The following is a 19050-nucleotide window of genomic DNA, read 5'->3' on the forward strand; positions in this document are numbered from 1 at the left end:
TCTGTCTCTTTTTCTTGGTGCAGCATATCACTCATTGTAGCTAGACTTCCAGTCGTCTGTTTTAATCACAATTTTGACGATGAAAGACAAAACCTCTGTCAAAAGTCAAAGAGTAGATGAGCGTGAGGGAGAGAAGATAGATGGGATAAGCGGTTGGTGGTGTATTGGGACAGGTATGCTGTAGGAAGTGGCCACAGTATGAGATTCCTGTCCTGCTGAAATTCTGATGGACAGCGACTCTCTGAATTTTTCAGGGAGTCTGTCAGTCTAGCCTGTCCGTTTAGCTGTATGAGATGTTTTCAGCTCATAAGACCTTTTTTGATTTAAAACTCCTGATCGATTGAGAAGTTAAAACATGATTAAAATAGTGTTTTCACTCAATTCCAGACTAAAATTATTTGTTGATATTTATTGCTTTCCCTAGGCAAGACTTCAGGCTTTTGATTATTTATGGAAAATTCGATTATTTTTTTTTCTCTGCAAGTTTTTATTCAGAATTCACACCTTCTCACATTTTAAACCATTAAAAAAGTGTTTTCCCACATTTCCAGATTAAAAATAATTGGTTGACATTTATTTCTCTTCCTATGGGAGATTTCAAGCTTTTGGTTATTCAGATGAAATTGCATGCTTTTCCCCCTCAGTTGTTTTAATGCTTTGATATTTTAAGATATTAAAATCCAGTTTTTTATGAGAAATATAGACGCAATTTCTGTCTGTATCAATCTGATTGTCAGAGTGAATCTGGTTTATGATGTTATCTCTAGTCCAATCTGATGCTGTTTGTTGAAATCCCATGTTGTCAGTGAAGTTAAAAATCCTGGGAAAATCACAGAATGATACATTTGAGAGAGAAGTGTCTGTTTAGTGTACGTCAGTGCTGTAAATGGACATGATGGACGAGACCGGGACTGACAATTATCTTAAACTAGAATCGCTATTCCCTCACACCCCTCACTAGTCACTAAACTAGTCCCCCAGGTGCCATTGAGCGATCTGCCCCCTCTTCTTCTTCTTTTTTTCCCAAACTCTTTCCGTATCGCTCTTTCACCGTCACCCCCCACCACCTCCACCTCTGTAACCCCCTGGCCGTGGAGGAGGAAGGGTTCGGGGGCGGCCCCCTGCTGTTCCCCTGCGGAGCCCCCATTGCCCTGCATCCAGCCCTCATTGTGCCCACCTCCCCCAACCCCCCCCCGCCCCCTGCCAGGCAGGTGACAGGGGCCTCAATGCTGCCCGGACCGAGCTCATGGAACCTACAGATGGAGCGTGGAAATCAGACTCCAAAGAGCTCAGTCACCATTCTCACTAAACAGGCCAACAAAAGACTGCCAAATAACTCCCCAAAAGAGATGGAGTGAGAGAGAGAGCGAGAGAGAGAAAGAGCCAAATGCAACAGTGTCATTTACAGATTACAGTCTGTAGCGTTTGACTTTTTTGCAGCAGTAATGCTACAAACTCCAAGCAGTTATTAGAAAGAGTTTTTATTTTATTTTGGCTTTTTTTTTTTGCAGCCAAATGATACATGATGGGGGGTATTATTTATTGACTTTTTTATTGTATTTACTTGTTTTTTTATATTATTTAAATTATTTTATATTATTTGTTTTTATATTTTTATTTAGTTTTATTTTATTTGTATTGTTTGACTTTTTGCAGTGGTATTGATTAAGGAATTAATGGAAAAGCTGGTTTATTTATTATTTAAATTTATTTACTTTTTTTACTTTTTATTTTATTTGTAGCATATAACATTTAGCATAAAACTGATAAAAGACTCACTTTTTACCTATTTGAATGGGTTTTCCATACTTTTTATTTTATTTACTTTTAATTTATTTGATTCTTATCATTTGACTTTTTTGCAGTGTATATGAAAGAAACTCTGACTTATTTATTTAATTTTCTTTACTTAATTTTTTATTTTATTCTATTTTATTCTATTATGTTTCATTTTATTTGACTTTTTGCAGCAATAATGCTAGGACTCAAGGGAATTATGAGAAGAAAAAAATGAAAAGTGAGATGTTTTACTAATCATAAAGCGATTTGGAAACTCTCATGCCTTCTCCTTTCCTCACAGGGTTTGAATTGATGGTTTGATTTCTGGATGTTAGTTTTGGGAGAATACATGTTTTTATATGCTTATTTTAATTTGCGACTCCGTTCTCTGAGGGCTTTCTTTATGAAGAAAATGATGGATGCCATATCCTCAATAACTGGCTGTTCATTCCAGGTGTTGTCTACTGAAAATAGTCCAGACTTTTGGGGAAAATGGCATGAAAAGGGACTTTTCAGTAGCGGTATAGAGTGGAAAAGTGGTAAAGGACAGTCTTCCCTCGCTCCCTGTTTCGCTCTTTCCTTTCCAACTCTCGTGAGATGCCCAGAGAGATACACGCTGGCACCGGGCAGCAGCATTTCCTGTGTGGCTCCAGGGTGGAGAACGAAGGGTTTGCTTTGTTTGACTCTTCACTTATAATTAACCCTCAAAATCTCTCTTTCTTCTTCACTCTTTCTCTGCAGGAGAAGTACACCTGCATATTAGTTGGGAAGTCCAAATGAGTTTTTGTTTGTGAAATAGAAGCATTACCTAGTTTATGTATGGAATCTTTTCCAATTAAAAAAAGTAAAAATGGCTTTACATTTCAACTGTAAAACCATATTAGATGAATTTATGCAGATTATCAAAGGAAAACTTCATTTGATTGGCACATTGCACATCTAACTTTTTGTTGGTTTTTATACTTTGTAAATTTGTACTGAAACTCAATGAAAAGGAGATTTAATGGATGGTTTGCATTTTTAATTTAAGGGTCTGTGGATGCGGTTTCGCTGGGTGAACTCGAGCGTCTTTTTACGTTTTGTGTTTTCAACCATATGGGGGTGAAAATCGAAGAGAGAGCGAACAAGAGAAAGGAGATGGCTAGTGTCAGACGAAGCAGATGTGGCGTTGGCGAGTTCTGGACGGGGGCTTTCGAGGCGCATTACTGGACAATAGCTGGCTGTCACGCTAGTTTGAGGAGCCTAATCATTTGATAGGGCCCCCCTCCTCTGGGTACAGATTCCCTGAGCTTTAGTCCACTCACACCAACATTCTCTTCTGCTGAATTAGCTACGAAAGAACCTCTCACCCGGTCCAACTTCACAAATAATACCTGCACATGAGTGAGGGCTGATGTGTGTGTTTGTGTGTAAACACAGAGCGCTGGGTGAGAGAAAGTGTTAGATATACTGGCCTTCAGTTACAACCAGATAGAAACAAAACAACCCTACAGCAATACAGTGGTCAATTTATCTCACTGAATATAACAGATTCAAGTTTTAAATATTCATTCTCAGATATTCTTTTACATATATTTAATAGAATTGGATCCTGTTTCACTTTTTTACTATGTAACATGAATATTTTGTTACATTTTCTATATTTGTATATTGCGTATGTAGAATGTGTTTACGTGTCCCTTGTGCATTCAGACAGATCACAAAATAATTTCCACAGCATTGCTGCTCAAAAACAATTTCTAGCAGTTTAAAAGAACGTCACCCATTCATTCATTCATTCATTCATTCAAAAGTCTTTGTTTAATTAATAAATTAATTTGGTTTATGCATTTATTTAATTTGCTTTAGTAATTTTTATTTTATTTTTTAAATCTGCCGCTTTCTTTAGTCTGTGAAATACAAACAAATGAATTTTTGAAGACTTTTTGAATACAATGAATGTCATTGAGGACTGTGACCTATATTCCAACACTTCTGAAGCCATACTATAGCTTTGTGAGAGAAACGGAGCAAAATTCAAGTCATGAACTATTCATTTAAAGTTTGTGCTCTGCTAAAACAAACGAAACTCTCTCAAAGCTGATAACAGAACTATTCTGTATTTAATAATAATCTCATTTTAATATTTTCTTTACAGCAAGCCACTCAGACGAGGGCTCAGATGTGGACTCAGAACCGGGTTTGCCATTAAAGAGGAAACAGCGGCGCAGTCGGACCACGTTCACAGCCGAGCAGCTGGAGGAGCTGGAGAGAACTTTCGAACGCACCCATTACCCTGATATATACACCAGAGAAGAGCTCGCTCAGAGAGCTAAACTCACCGAGGCACGAGTACAGGTACATCAACACACACACACCTTTGATATTCAACTCTATTACTTCCTGCAAAATCTTTGTTAATCATGTGACAACTTTGTCTTACTAGCACGTTTTAGCTTGTAAGTTCTTGTAAGTCGCATTGCTGTTTTAAAAAAAACAGTAAATGTGGTTTACACTGGGAGACTAAATTTACCAGCATTTATCCCTGCACCCTTTGCCCCAAAGTCACATGACACACCCGCATAAACACAGGCTTCTTTGTGCCACGTCTGACCTCTTGTTTTTACCCTAGTATTCTGTCGCAGAAAAACCTCAATACAGAATCTTTTAATAAACTCTATTATTGGGTCCCTCTAACCCAATTAAACTAGAACCCGTGACATGATGTCACCGCTTTTTAATGAGCACAGATGTTTCGATTGCAATCAGAGCAAACAAGCTTTCGGCTACTGAACACACAAAGAGCGTCTGTGTACATTCAGATGCATCACACACACAAACACATTCTTACAGAAATAACATGGTTCCATATCTGATTCCCGAATAAAGGGGGGTGTTATGGGAAGCCCATGCTGAAATGTGTGATGTTTTAAATTTGGCACCGTTTTGAGTATAAAAACAGTCTGCGGATATGTTTATGTGAGTAAATAGTTATTCCGAGCGTATGGGTGTTAAATGTAAGTATATTGTTTGTTGTTTTCTGTCCTGCAGGTTTGGTTTAGTAATAGAAGAGCTCGCTGGAGGAAGCAGGCAGGAGCCAATCAGCTCATGGCGTTTAATCACCTGATACCTGGTGGTTTCCCACCCTCTGCGATGTCGAGTCTTCAGCCCTATCAGCTGGCAGACAGCCCTTACCCTCCCTCATCTATCTCACAAGGTGAGAACTATAAAGCAGAATAATACACTACCATTCAAAAGTGTGGGGTCAGTATAATAAAAAAAAAATCAACAAGGATGCATTAAATTGATCAAAAGTGACAGTAAAGACATTTAGAATGTTTCGATTTCAAATAAATACAGTTCTTTTGGACTTTATATTCATCAAAGAATCTGAAAATAAATTAATCGCAGTTTCCACTAAAATAGTAAGCAGCTCAACTGTTTTCAACATTGATAGTAATAAGAAATGCTTTTGAGCATCAAATCAGCATATTAGAATGATATTCTGAAGTATCGTGTGACACTGAAGACTCTTTCTTTCTCTTTCAACAGTATCGGAGCAGCCCAGCACTGTGCACAGGCCTCAGCCTCTTCCCCCCACCTCAGTGCATCAGACTGGGCTTGGCAGCGGACCAGGGGCCCAGGAGGGGAGTTCGGCCTACTGCCTCTCCTCTGGACGTCATGGTTTCTCTAGTTACTCTGACGGCTATGTGGCCGCGCCGGGCCACGCAAACCCAGTGAACCCCACCATCAGCAACGGTCTCTCATCACAGGTCAGTATCATTTCAAATCACATAGAGTTTGGGCACAGAGTATACGGCTGCAGATACTGACCAGCTGCCAGAGGTCTCCACCAAATAATCTGTGTTGGGACAGTGTTACTCAATTTACATGGAAAGAGGTTACGCAATCATACAAGGTCATATAAGGAAATCTTAAAGGTACAGTTGCAAAATATGCCTTTTTATTGAAGTTTTAGAGTCTTAGAAAAAGTAGAGAATGGTTGTGTAAAATAGGTTGTGGCGCATAAAAATATTGCAAGACTTTATACATGAGGTTCTCAAAAAAGATAAATTATAATAATAAGTTTATTTTAAACAGTGTGTTTGTATCTCACAGACATCACTGGTTTTGTTTTGTGCTTTTTTCCTAAGCAATTATAGTGATTATAAATCATGGTTTTGTTTCTAATTAAAGATATCATTGATCATCTTGCTGGACAGTAGAAATTAATAAGGTTAGTGCAGGTGTGGTTTGGGATTGGCATTTAAAAAAAAACATTTTTAAAATAATTCTGTTATGGTCACAAAGGTTGCATTTATTTGATCAGAAATACAGTAAAACAGTAAAATATCATTACAATTTAAAATAACGGTTTTCTATTGTAATATGGTTTAAAAATGTTAAGAATTCCTGAATTTTCAGCATCATTACTCCAGTCTTCAATATCACATGATCATTCAGAAATCATTCTAATATGTTAATTTGCTACTCAAGAACCATATCTTATTATTGTTAATGTTGAAAACAGTTGTGCTGCTTAATATTTGTATGCAAATGGTGACACATTTTTTTTTTCTAGATTTTTTGATGAATAGAAATGTCTTTACTGTCACTTTTGACCAATGTAATGCATCCTTGCAGAATAAAAGCACTGATTTCTTTCAAAAAGAAAAATCCTGTCCCCAAACTTGGAGAAAGTCTCTGTTTTTACCCCGACCAGCAGAATGGCAATGTGAGAATGAAGGTGTGAGGAGGGGTAGGACACAACTAAAAGGATGATGATGATGGAAATGAGAAGTGAAAGACAATTATTTGTGATTACACACTCATCAGCTGTTATCTGTCGGCTCGCCTGCTGCGCACAACGTGCTAACAACCAGAAAATGAGCTCCTAACTGCCTCAAAGCATCCGGTAGTTAGACATGAGCGGCATTCTGGGTGCTGTCCTCAAACTCAAACCCCTCGGAGTGCTGCGTGATACAGATAAATGGAATGAAAGAGATGGACAGAGGAAGCAGAGGAAAAAATAGAATGACTGAGATAGAAAGCGCCCCTGGGGCTGTAAGACAGAAGATGATATTGAGAATGAGGTTCTTTCTCAGAACACAAACACAAAAAGCAATGAAAGCCAGTAAGATTACCAGTGCAATTTATGGAAAACACTGCAGTCTAAACACATCCCCATTAATGAGATATGTTATGGTACAATAGCGTTTTTGTTAAAGGGGCAGTTCACAAAAAAATGAAAATTTTGTCATTGTTTACTCACCCTCATGTTGTTTCAAACTTGTACGAAACTCAGGAGAACATTTTGGGGAATCGCTACAGCTTTTGTGATAAAACAGCAGTTCATTGTTTCCATGGTTGTCAGTCTCCGAGAAACACCTTCCGAAAAAGTAACATAATAGTCTATACAACTTAAATTTGAGTCTGTTCCTCATTTAAGACTATATATGCATGACTCCAGAAATCCACTTTTATGCTACTTTTTCTTTTTTCTTTTTGAGGCTTGAAAGCCCCTGTTCACTATGAAATGTTATAGCATGGAAAAATGCTAACATTTTTTTCAAAATGCCTACATTTTTGTTTCATGGAAAATATAACAGCATACAGGTTGTGAGGAATGAAAAAACAAAACAAAACAGAATGTTAACGTCATATGAAAATATTGGTAACATTACATAAGGTCCCTTTTATTAACATTATTAACATGAAATAAAAATGAAAAAACAATGAACAGTTGTATATTTATTAACTAACATTAACAAAAATAAGGTAACGCTTTATTTTAAGGCGTATAGTAAGTACATGTAGTTAATTAATATTACTCAGTACTTAAATGCATAGTTACACTGTAACAAAGACAACTTAAAATAAAGTGTAACCAAAAATAATAAATACTGTAACAAATGTATTCTGCATTGTTATTTAATGTTAGTTAACTCATTAATTAACATGATCTAATGAAACGTATTGTAAAGTGTTATCAAAATGTCTAAATATGAAAAAGTTAAAAGCATAAATCTTATGATATAAAGAGTCCTCTGTATGGATTTGGACTCTCGCCTCGTGTACAGTAATTGAACTGCACAAAGTTATTTAACATGACGTATTAATTGAAGTGTGTCTAATTGCAGCGCCCTCAGCTGCAGGCTTTGTAATCAGAACCAATTCCTAGTCATTAAGGCAGCATTCCTGCGTCAGGACTGACTTAGAGGTCAGGTAGCTCTCACACTCACACTCGGTCTGTTAATGCCATTAGTGTGTGTGTGTGTGTGTGTAACCTGGCACAGGGTCGGCTGGTGCTGTTGTGTTGTTGGTGAAGGGCAGGGATTCTCGTCGTCATGACGATGCTGGAACTCTCAGCGTCTGGGATTCTAATTATGGGATGCTGCGGACTCTTAATTGATTGGAATGGGAGAATTTACCCTCCATAATGCGCTGTGTAATTTATGCAAATGAGCCACTTTGTTGGCTAATTGTTTGAATTATGTATTTATCTGTGGTTTAATGTATGCTGAAATAAGCTTAGGATTTGGGGTGTGCTGAGGAGGCTTGTCCCTGCAGATTGGATTGTAATTTATTACCAAATGAAATTGTGATTATTTATAATGACATATTTTATTTTTTGTATATTAATTACAAAAATACGATAGTACAATGATGGTATTAGATAAAGCTCATGACCAAATCCATGGAGAGGATTCTTTATTTAATAAGGTCCATGCTTTTTAAAATCAACTTTTGCATATTAGAGTGGTAACACATTACAGTAAAGTTCCATTAGTTAACATTAGTTAATGCATTAGCTAACAAAGAGCAATAGTTTTGTTACAGCATTTATTAATTTTGGCACTGAATTACTGCCATGGTATATGTTCATAAGAAAAAAAAAAAAAAAAAAAAAATGGTATTTCCCTTTTTAGTGTTTTTGTTGTTGCTGTAAAATATTACTTCTACAAGAACAATGATTGACCTATAAATCAATTCAAGTCGGTCTCATATGGTTTCCTGATCCAATTCACTGCTTTTTTATCCCATCATTTCCTGTTCATTGTCACAAATGTACTTTTCATTTAAAACAAATTCTGAAAGTCATAAAATAAGTTTCATTGCAGCCATAACCTGTTCTCCTGTCAGTAAAAAGTGCTAAAAATGCACCTAGTAACATGTTTCATTTTTTTGTGCAGTGGTTTGTATAATATTTCTTGTGCAGTTTAAATGGAATAAATAGTTGAGATTAAATATCATGCATCAGTTTGACACCAACAAACACAAAAATCGCTTAATGTATTTAATCTGAAATATGCCATCAAAATTTGGGAACATTGCCTTTTTGCTCTTTGAGCTCTGGCGAATGTGGGCTGCTTCCTCCGGACAGCTGCGTGCATGCATCGTCCTGGCTGGGAAAATGTTTTATGAGGAAGCTTTTAGTCAACAAGTCCTGTCTGTGGTCTGGATATGGAAGGAACATTTTTGCTTTCACCTCACATGTAGCCGGGCCCGGGCCCCCCATGGGGAGGTGAACGAGAGAGTTTAACCTCCATGTGCTTTTCATTTGTTAAGCATCACACATCAGCGTGTGACTCACACATGCGCTGCTGTACATGATATACGCTGTCAGCTCGTGTGATCCTTGAGTTATCTGCAAGGTGGGGAAAGCACCTGAAAATCTGCGAGCGCTTAGAGCTTTCAGTCCATTTCTCTTCTGAACAGCTGTTGAAGATGAACCCCGAAAGGAATTCCATGACCCTTCACACCGCCTGTAAAAGCGTTAACCACACAAACACACATGGTTTCCTTGCAAAATGAGGAAATACCATAGACGCCCATTTTTTTCTAGGAAGGAATTTTCCAGGTTCAATGCAAGTTAAATTCATTTTTGTAGAATTTGAAGCATGATGTTGATTGCCACAAAAAATATTGTATCTAGACTCACGTTTACATGAAAAAAAATCCAGGTTATGGTTAGGTGCAAGTGAATGGACCTTTAAAATCAGAACAGTTTAAATGCTTACAATTAATTGCTTTTAAAATTTTAAATCATTTGTATTCGAAATTTGTGAATTGTTTAATTTTACATTCATTTTTATAGTAATTTTACACTTATCATAGCAACTAAATAGTAAAACTGAACATAACTTTGCACAGATGTGTTTGGAACGATATGAGGATGAGGAAATAATGACAGATTCTTTTAACATTTCACATGAAACCTCTGTATTTTTCTAAATACACAAAGTTCACTTCATAGTTTTAAAAAGCATAAACCTTATAAAATAAAGACTCTTATAATGGAAGTGAAAGGGGCTGATTTTTAGGATTTGAAAAGCAAAAATGTAGAAATTATTAAAATGATGTATAATGTGTATAATTTTAAACATATTTCACATACAAAATTATGTGTATAATAAAAAAACTTTTCTAAGTTTTCTATTTAGTTTGTGTATTATTTCATTTTAATCCATTTTTATAGTCATTTTAAAACTTTAGGTGTTGAATTGTAAAACTGAATATAACCTTACACAGAAAAGGCTACTAAAACATTTTTTCCCATGCTGAAATCATGATAATACACATTGGTTATATTTTTGGGCTATGCTATTAAAACAGTAATTTAATGATTTAATACTGGCAACCTTCATTTCCATTGTAAGTGCATCTCTGTTTTTTTTATAGAAGTAAAAACATTATTTATGGATTGTTTTTCCAGTTGAGTACCTCTCCAGATGTCCCCACAGGGAGGTTTTTGTCAGATTTAGCTCACGTCTGAGGACAAATTTGTCCCTAAAGAATATCTAAACAAACCCACCTACATATAATGTACTTATTCCATATGTTTCTTCTGTTCTATTGGGTTTTAAGATTAATTATTCTTTTTTTCCTTGCTCTCATTTTTTCATCTGGCTATGTTCTCTTCTCAAACACACAACTTTATACTTGGAATAGTTTTCAGGAAAATGTTAACCGGGCAAAGAAATACAGCCCCTCTCGACTGACTCCACCCCTCTTTGGTTGCACCGGGTAACGGTTTAAAAGGAACCATGTGTCCAGCAGGATGGGAAATAATTTGACTCTCATGGACTCTGGACAGAGTCAGTGTGCCGGCCGCTTGTTCGGTCGCTGTGCAGGAGATTTTTTTCTGGGTTTTGATTAATGATTAGCAGAGGGAGGGAACTGATCTGTGTTTGGCCCATCAAGCGGCGTCCGAGAGCTCACAGACACTGATGGCACACTCGCGTCTCACTTCCATCTGTCTGTCACTGGTGTGAATTAGACACGGGCGGCCAGAGACGCTGTGTGAGAGCTGGAGAGATCTTCACTCGCTGTCAACAAATCATTTCAGATGCGTCTTACACACTGCCGTTTGATAAAAGGGAGGGCTGAATTAAAAACTTTAGAGTTGTCTTTATGTTCAGTTTGGTTTCATTTCACATCACAGAGTTTAAAACAAAAGCAAATTTTCTTTGTTTTGTTTGGTGAAGATGAAGCACTCTGATACATATCAGAACTTAAGTTAATCCATGTGTAAAAAAACATGTTAAAAATTATTTTACGTTCTTAAGTAAATTTGAGAAGTTCTTCTGAATACTAATGGACTGTGCTGTGAGTGGTTGCCAGGGTGTTGCCAGATGGTTGCTAGGCTCTTCAGTGTAAGTCTATGAGATTTGTCTGATCTCTTGGAAAAGTATATATATATACCTTAAAATTGTGCATACCTGCATGAGTAAACATTTAATAAAACAGCTGTTTTTTTTTCGATGTTATTTGTGCATCGATGAAATACTATTATAGCGTTTGTTAATTTTTATTATTATTATATACTTTTTTAAATGTCTGTGTAGTTTTTATCAAGTTTGAGCTATTTTAGTACTTCAACTCAGACTGAACAAAAACAAGAAATGTTAAAATAAAAAATGAGAAATAAATATTATGTATATATATATATATAATTTCAGTTGTTGTTTATTTATAAAGAATGCTTTTTAGGGTTTTATTTATTTCTATGTTTTAGTTAACAGTAATAACACTGCTTTGTCACATAAAACTGATTTTTAAGCATGCAGACGATTAAATGTGGTTTTCTGAACTCACTTGGTTACCAGAATTTGGTCATGTATTACCTTACCTGCATAAATCAGCTTGAGCAGCATGGAAATTCATTGGTTTAGGCTAGTCATTTCAGCATTTGCTTGTTAAAGAAACTTAGCATAGTGTTACTAAAGTGTTCTCTTGTTTTTCTTCAGGTGATGGGCCTATTGAATCCGGGTGGAGTGCCGCACCAGCCGCAGAGTGATTTTGCCCTCTCTCCGTTGACGGGCGGTTTGGAGCCCAGCACAGGCATGGCTCCCAGCTGCCACTCCTCTCAGAGGCTGGAGGCTCTGCCAGGCCTGCCCAGCATGCCAACTCTGCCCAGCTCCCAGTCCTACTGCCCCTCCAGCTACAGTTCACCCGGGTACAGCATGGACCACGTGGCGTCTTACCAGTACAGCCAATACGGACAGAGTAAGGTGAATACCAGCACTGAGAAAAAGCCACATGTTTATGTCCTAAAAACATTTCAGTTTGTTGTGGAAATGGAAAAAGTTCAGGTTTGGATTTGACGTGTAGCTGTGATATTTTATAGATACTATTACTGTTTTTATTCAATTTGAATTGTTTGTTGTTTATATATGTTTTCACTTTAATTTTAGTTAAAGTTTCAGTAATTTTGTTGTGTTTTTGTCATTTTAATTCATTTTTTAAATATCTCTATATTGTCTATTAATATTTAATTCAGTTTTATTTTCAAGTAAAAACAAATTAAAATAAGAAATGTTGCCTTTGCAACTAACCGAAATAAAATGTAATACGTAATAGTAATAATAATATGTAAAAAGTATTTTTTATATATTATTTTGCGGATTAATTGAAAAGAAAAAATGTAGATCAATTCATAATTCTTTGATTGGATGAAGGCAAATCTGAATGCAGTCGATTGTGAGAAAGGGGCGGGATTTATGCAGACAAAATCGGAGAAGTCCTGCATAAGTCACCAGAGAGGAGTCTGTCATACTGTAAGGTCGAGTTGACATTTTGATGAAAAATTGCAAGGTAAAAAATAAATAAATATATATGCATGGATGACGCGTGCATTAAGAAAATAGATTTGACATTAATTTGCATTTAATGTTGTGTTTAATTCAACTCTCTACTAAAGTTTTGTTTGTGCAACCACACAAAACGTTTTATACAACAGTTCAAAAGTGCATTAACGCTCCATTAATGTTACTTTTACTAATAGTCACATTCATCCCTTTTTCATTTAATTATATTTTTACACTTTTTGACACTTTTATTGATGCATGGCATATGATTTTGATGAGCTGCATCACCACAGCTCGACATTTTAGAATAACCATTCTACAGTTCAGCCAGGAAACTTTTTTTTTTTTAAAAAGCAAAGATTCTATAGAGAAACATGATCATCTAAACGTCAACTGAGATTATTTTCAGTAAAGTATTGGTCTTTTAATCTGAGGCGTAATCATAGGTTTACATTAGTTAGTTGTAATCCGCCGGGCCGCCACACAGGTAAACGCTGCCGTGGTTTACAATGCTTAACCCTCGACCTTTCACGACCCTGTGAGATGAGCTATATCTCATCAGCTCCAGGCATCCGTCAGCCAGCCATGTAATGAGCTCTGGGTAACAAAGATATCGTTCATGACACACTCAAACACGCAGTGAAACGAGAGGAGCAGCCGTCTCAGAACATGTTAGACAGAAGCGGAGGGGGAGACTTGCACACCAGGCCTGCATGTCGAGTGCCCAATCCAGGACTGCATCTTGATATCATTAATTTGCTGGGGTCCGCACCCCGTAAGCACAGAGCTGGGGGTCCGCGGAGGAGTTAGCGGGGGTCTCGTGTAGGAGTAGAATGGCCCGTGGCAGGCAGATATTAGAACCATGTGTTTCAGACGGGTCAGATCTGTAGTTGCTGTTGATCATTGACTCTGATCCACACAGAACTGAATATAGGACAGCTCTCTTTTCATTTCTCCCCCCTTTTCAATCTCTCTTATGTTCGCTCTCTGTCTGACGTTTTAGTGGAATTGGCACTCACTGGCTCGCTCAATCATGTACGGTGTTTTGTTGGATCTTACGCTTTTGCATATTACAAATTCTTTTTTTCCCTCATATATAATATATATAAGAGGAATAATATATATATATATATTATATATAAGAGGAATAATATATATATATATTATATATAAGAGGAATAATATATATATCTTATATATAAGAGGAATATATATATATATATCTTATATATATATATATATATATATATATATATATATATATATATATATATATATATATATATATATCTGCAACATGCAAAACTGTCAAATTTTAATTATTTCCCTAAATATTTATTTCCTAATTATTGTCCCTTCTAAATATTTTATTTTATTTTATTTTATTTTATTTTATTTTATTTTATTTTATTTTATTTTATTTTATTTTATTTTATGAGATATTTACTCATGTTAAATTTGTCCACAGTGACAAAGTAATATAAAATAGTGTGGAATCATGTCATATAAATAAAGTCTGAAATTGACATTTATTAATTCATATGCAATTATGTACATTTTAATGTGCATTTTATTTATTCTTAAACACGTTTACATGTTTCAGTTTGTATATTCAAGATTTTTTTAAAACCATATGTAATTAATTATTTTAAGCATTATTTTAGTATCACTGATATACTAGTATAGTTTTTTTTTTAATTGTATTTTTATATTTTCTGTTTTAATTTGAATTTTAGTTAAATTTTTCATAATTTTGTTGTGTATTTTTGTCTTTTTTTTTTAGTTTGTGTTTTTAAATGTCTTTTTGGTTTTTATTATGTTTTAGTTGTTTTATTACTTAAAGTAAATGAAAAGGAGAATTGTTGTCTTGGCACCTAAATGAAATAAAATAAGTTTTATTTTATTTCTGTAGTAATGAAGTTTTTCATGGTTTTATTTTTAGCTAACGATAATGATCCTGACCTTAAATTAATGTCTCTCCTCGTCTTTTTTCAGGTGCCTTTCATTATCTGAAACCCAGCATTGACTGAATGAAGACAGACAGGAAGGAGATGAAGAGATCTATGGATGGTCTGACCGTAAACTCTTGCACTTGAGCTCTCCTTCACCTCTTGAATGTTTGACCAAAATGACCATCCATCCTCAAACTCCCGCTCGAGGAGCGCTGAGGAGAGGCCAGCGGTGCCGGCAGTCCTCTCTAATGCCTGTGGGTCCAAGAGTTGTTTTTACGAGGGGGATATTGCGGGTGGGCTTGGGTTGGGTTTAGAACCAGGACTGAGAACGGGTTAGTTTGACCATTTAGCCTCTCCATATTTCCATCACATTTTGGAGCAGGCAGCGGCATCACACGTTCTGACGACACTTGCCACCTCCTTCCTGAAGAGCAACAAGCCATGGGACACGAGGAGGACAAAGGGAAAGGACAAAAAAGGACAAATAAACAACTCAAAGACAGAGACTGTGCTTATAAACAGCATGGAATGGCAGGGAAGAGTGCGGCGCCATACTCTGACATCAGCTGTCCACTGACGGATGCACTTTAGTGGCTGGTTTGTGACAACTCGACAGTGACTCTTTAGTTGAGACACATTTTGTTTGACTTTGTTGATATATTTAGGAAATAAGGGCTCGGAAAAGACAGGTGTGCCAACTTTCCTTATTTCTCATTCATAAATAAATGACTGAATACACAAAAACATGCTCACATCTGGCACAGCGCTCTCAGGTCCTCTTCATAGAGAGAAAGAGGGTGACCTAAACGGAATGCACTCAAGTGTCCGAAGGCATTTCACCAGCCCTCTGTAGTGCAGATAGACTATGTAACGCAGACCCCAGTCATCTGAGCACACACAAAATAGCTTATTATGAGACAAGATGTTCAGAATGGACTACTATTGTACTGCTTATTGCATACTGTATACTACAGCATATACTAAAATAATGCAATGAAAAGTAGTATGCAACCTTGCAAATGCGATTGCATTTTTAATCTAATTTAGTGTAAAAAACGTCTTTGATTTGGCTGATGACGTGTCAAGAAAACAAACAAAATATTTAGTTTACTGGTTACGGTGGAATAGGAAAGTAAAGTCGAACGCATTGCATTGTGGGATATAATATTGTATAGAAGGTCGTCTAGTTAGTTTTGCATGCAGAAAAAATTGCACACGATATACATAGTGCATACTGAACATCAGTAGTATGGTAGTATGCTATTCTGAACATTCAGAGAGACCCCCGCCACAAATCGAACCCAAGGAAAGTGCAATACACACTCAATACCTCATAAACACTCATCTGTTCTCACTCGCTCACGAAAATCATCTGTTCTTAAACTCTGATTGTTTTTCATGCAAAGAAAAGATTCCAGATGATGCAGCGTTTCATAACGTGGATGGATGTCACCTTTATCTTTACTCTGCAGTTTGGAGGAAATATTCAGATGAAGTTCTTTGTTCTGTCTCTGTAACACAATGTTAGCGAGACCTCTTATTTTTTACCTTGTTTTTATACTTTCATGTTGGTTTTTTTGTTCTCGACTGCATATAATTGTTGATGGATAATGTGTAAAATGCAGCACTATTTACTATTTATAAGAAAAAATAAATAAATTGCATTCAAGCGTATTATTTTGAAATTATTGATTTTTTTTTACCTTTTTTTTAATATTTTTTATTTTTTTGCTTTCTCTTGTTTCCTCTTTCCCCCTTTTTAATAATCCTTCTACATTTGCTTGTGGGAATAAACAACAAATTGCATTATTTTCCTGGATCATGTTTAACATTTTAAAAATCATTCTGCACCTGTATAAAATAATAAACCATGTATGAAATGCTGTTTTAGGAAAATTAGCATGACCGTTCACAATAACTATCAGATTTATTCAGCCTTCAGCTTCACAGAGCACTTTTATTCATTTAGAAATATATTCAGTTTCATAAAAACACTCTTTCATGACAAAGTCCTTCTCTCCAGGGAGCTCTTAACAGGGTTAATGACTAAAGCAGAGTGCTGTAAACCATCCAAACACAACAGAGAACGAGAACAAAGTCATTTTCTTTCTTTCTTTCTTTCTTTCTTTCTTTCTTTCTTTCTTTCTTTCTTTCTTTCTTTCTTTCTTTCTTTTTCTCTCATAAATGCATCAGGTGTCTTCAGCTGGTCTTTTTCTTGCGTATTAATGTGTGCAATTGAGTGGATGTTTTTGACAAGTATAGGTTCATATTTAGTATAGTAAAATATAGTGCAATTTAAAAAGCCCCAAATGTATTACTTAATGCTTTTTGCCTCGTCTACCAGACTTAAGTGTGAAAAAGATCAGAAATGTGTTCTTTAGAAATATTTGTATTTTCTTAAAAGGTAATAGAATGTTTTATGCAGCAATTTAAAAACACACACAAGGTTATTTAATTATTGATCTGATCAATTTTACTTTTAATTTCTATTTTGCCCATATATTTTTATTTTAATGCCATCATTTTTGTTTTATTGGGTTTTTCAAAGCAGTTAAAATCTTTCCAAGTACTCCCCTGGAGCCTGCTTAAAGATTCCCTGGAGTCATGAGTTGCTGGTGTAAACCATCTTTTGGACATTATATTTAATGTAGCACACCTTTATGTCTTTAGATTTGTTTTTCACATCCACAAAATCTAGATGTCTATGGAAGTGTCCCTCTCTTTTGCTCGCTTTTCCAGTATGGAGCCCGGTGTCAGACACAATAACATATACTGGAGACAACTTAACCTCTGACCCCTTGCACTCTTTGAAATCAGTGGACAATCACAGCATAGCTGACAGGGCAAGAGTTACTCCACACTCCCCCACATCATTCTGAGACAGACGGCTGAAAGAGGAGAGAAAGTGAAAAAAGAAAAAAAAAAAAAACAGGGAGAAAAACATGAAAGACATGAGACTGTTTCTCGCAGTAACAAATGACATGGAATTTGGTTAGTTGAACCTCACGGCTCATACGCAAACATGCAGGACAGAATGGGAAAGCAAATCATTCAAGAGTTCAACTTTTTGAAGATGTTTTGCAAAGCTACATCAGTCCCGAACTAGTCATCAATCAATTATCTACAGAAGTCATTCTGAATTGGTGGATTGTGACACAAAAAATTGTCATAGGTCTGTTCTTATGGGTCACAGGCAATGGGGAAAATAGTGTGACGTGCTCATGCTCAAATACTATGAAGTACGCAAAGTAAAAGAAAAAATAACACAGATTGCATTTAATACAAGTTCACTTGCAGTGATGATAAACAGTTTATGCCAACCATAAAGTGTTTTGGGCTGCAAATTATTGTTCATGGTAATAAAATGGTTCAATGTATTTACAATCAATGTGTGTGAATTTAAAAAGTGACATGTTAAAGCATTAATGTAATACATTTTCACTTACACTGCTGTTGTCAGCTTTAGCAGAGCATGAAGGATTGAGTATGTTGAGCAGCAGTGGTGTGCAGGGCTTTATCACAGCATAAATGATAAAGAGAGTTTATCGTGGCTGCGAGAGAACAACTGCATCTCAGACAGCATTCCTTTCCAAAAGAGTCTTGCTTGCTATCATTTCTCTCTCTCTCTCTTTCTTTGGTCAGGCTACGTGTTGGTCACAAAACAGACAGACCACAATCACCAAAGCAAGCCCAACTCAGCACTGCAGTGGACGAACTTCAGCAAAGTCCTCTTGAAGTCTCTCTGACATGAAGTTTAAGGAGCACAACAAGCTGCATTTGATAATTGGGAGACTCGGCGTGTCCAGGACTGAAGCTTTAACATTTGAACGTTACAGTTAAGTTGAGTGACAAAAGAAATCAGAAGGCTTTTTAAAGCTTCTTACTGAAGAAAAAGAACTTCAGTCACACATTGACATTCTGGAAAAAATGCCTCCATCAGAGAAGAACTTCTGAACGGCACGGATAATCTATCCCATACTGCTCCAGCAGCTCCATATCTGCCCTTTACATCAGTATCAACAATTCTTTGTGAAAATCTCAGTGATGTTCATGGACAAAAAGTGTACGTTCTGAACTCTTGTTTTCGTCACAGCTCAAGGTGAAGGAATCATCTTTTTGACCTTGAAGAGAACTGCAAACAGATGAAATTTGGTGAAGTTACAGCATCTGTTTCCTCTTGAGAGATTGAAACCTTGAATCTGAACTCAGTATTAGTACCAACATGCCCCTAGGTGGCGCTACAAGAAATC

The 19050-nt window shown here is 36.2% G+C and overlaps 1 protein-coding gene across 1 annotated transcript in view; it reads left to right on the top strand.

Moving 5' to 3' along the window:
- The window catches only part of LOC306846047 (paired box protein Pax-3-like), a gene marked incomplete at its 5' end in the record, with an annotated part of 29499 nt that extends 12888 nt beyond the window's left edge, over nt 1-16611 (top strand). The window contains 5 exons of the mRNA XM_079379128.1: nt 3917-4116; nt 4810-4975; nt 5311-5531; nt 12009-12272; nt 14844-16611. Coding sequence (XP_079235254.1) covers nt 3917-4116; nt 4810-4975; nt 5311-5531; nt 12009-12272; nt 14844-14861 — 869 coding nt within the window. The 3' untranslated portion in view covers nt 14862-16611. The remainder of the gene's footprint in view (nt 1-3916; nt 4117-4809; nt 4976-5310; nt 5532-12008; nt 12273-14843) is intronic.
- Nucleotides 16612-19050: the final 2439 nt, after the last annotated feature.

Source organism: Barbus barbus (genome assembly GCF_936440315.1).
Source record: "Barbus barbus genome assembly, chromosome: 26".
Taxonomy (NCBI): Eukaryota; Metazoa; Chordata; class Actinopteri; order Cypriniformes; family Cyprinidae; genus Barbus; species Barbus barbus.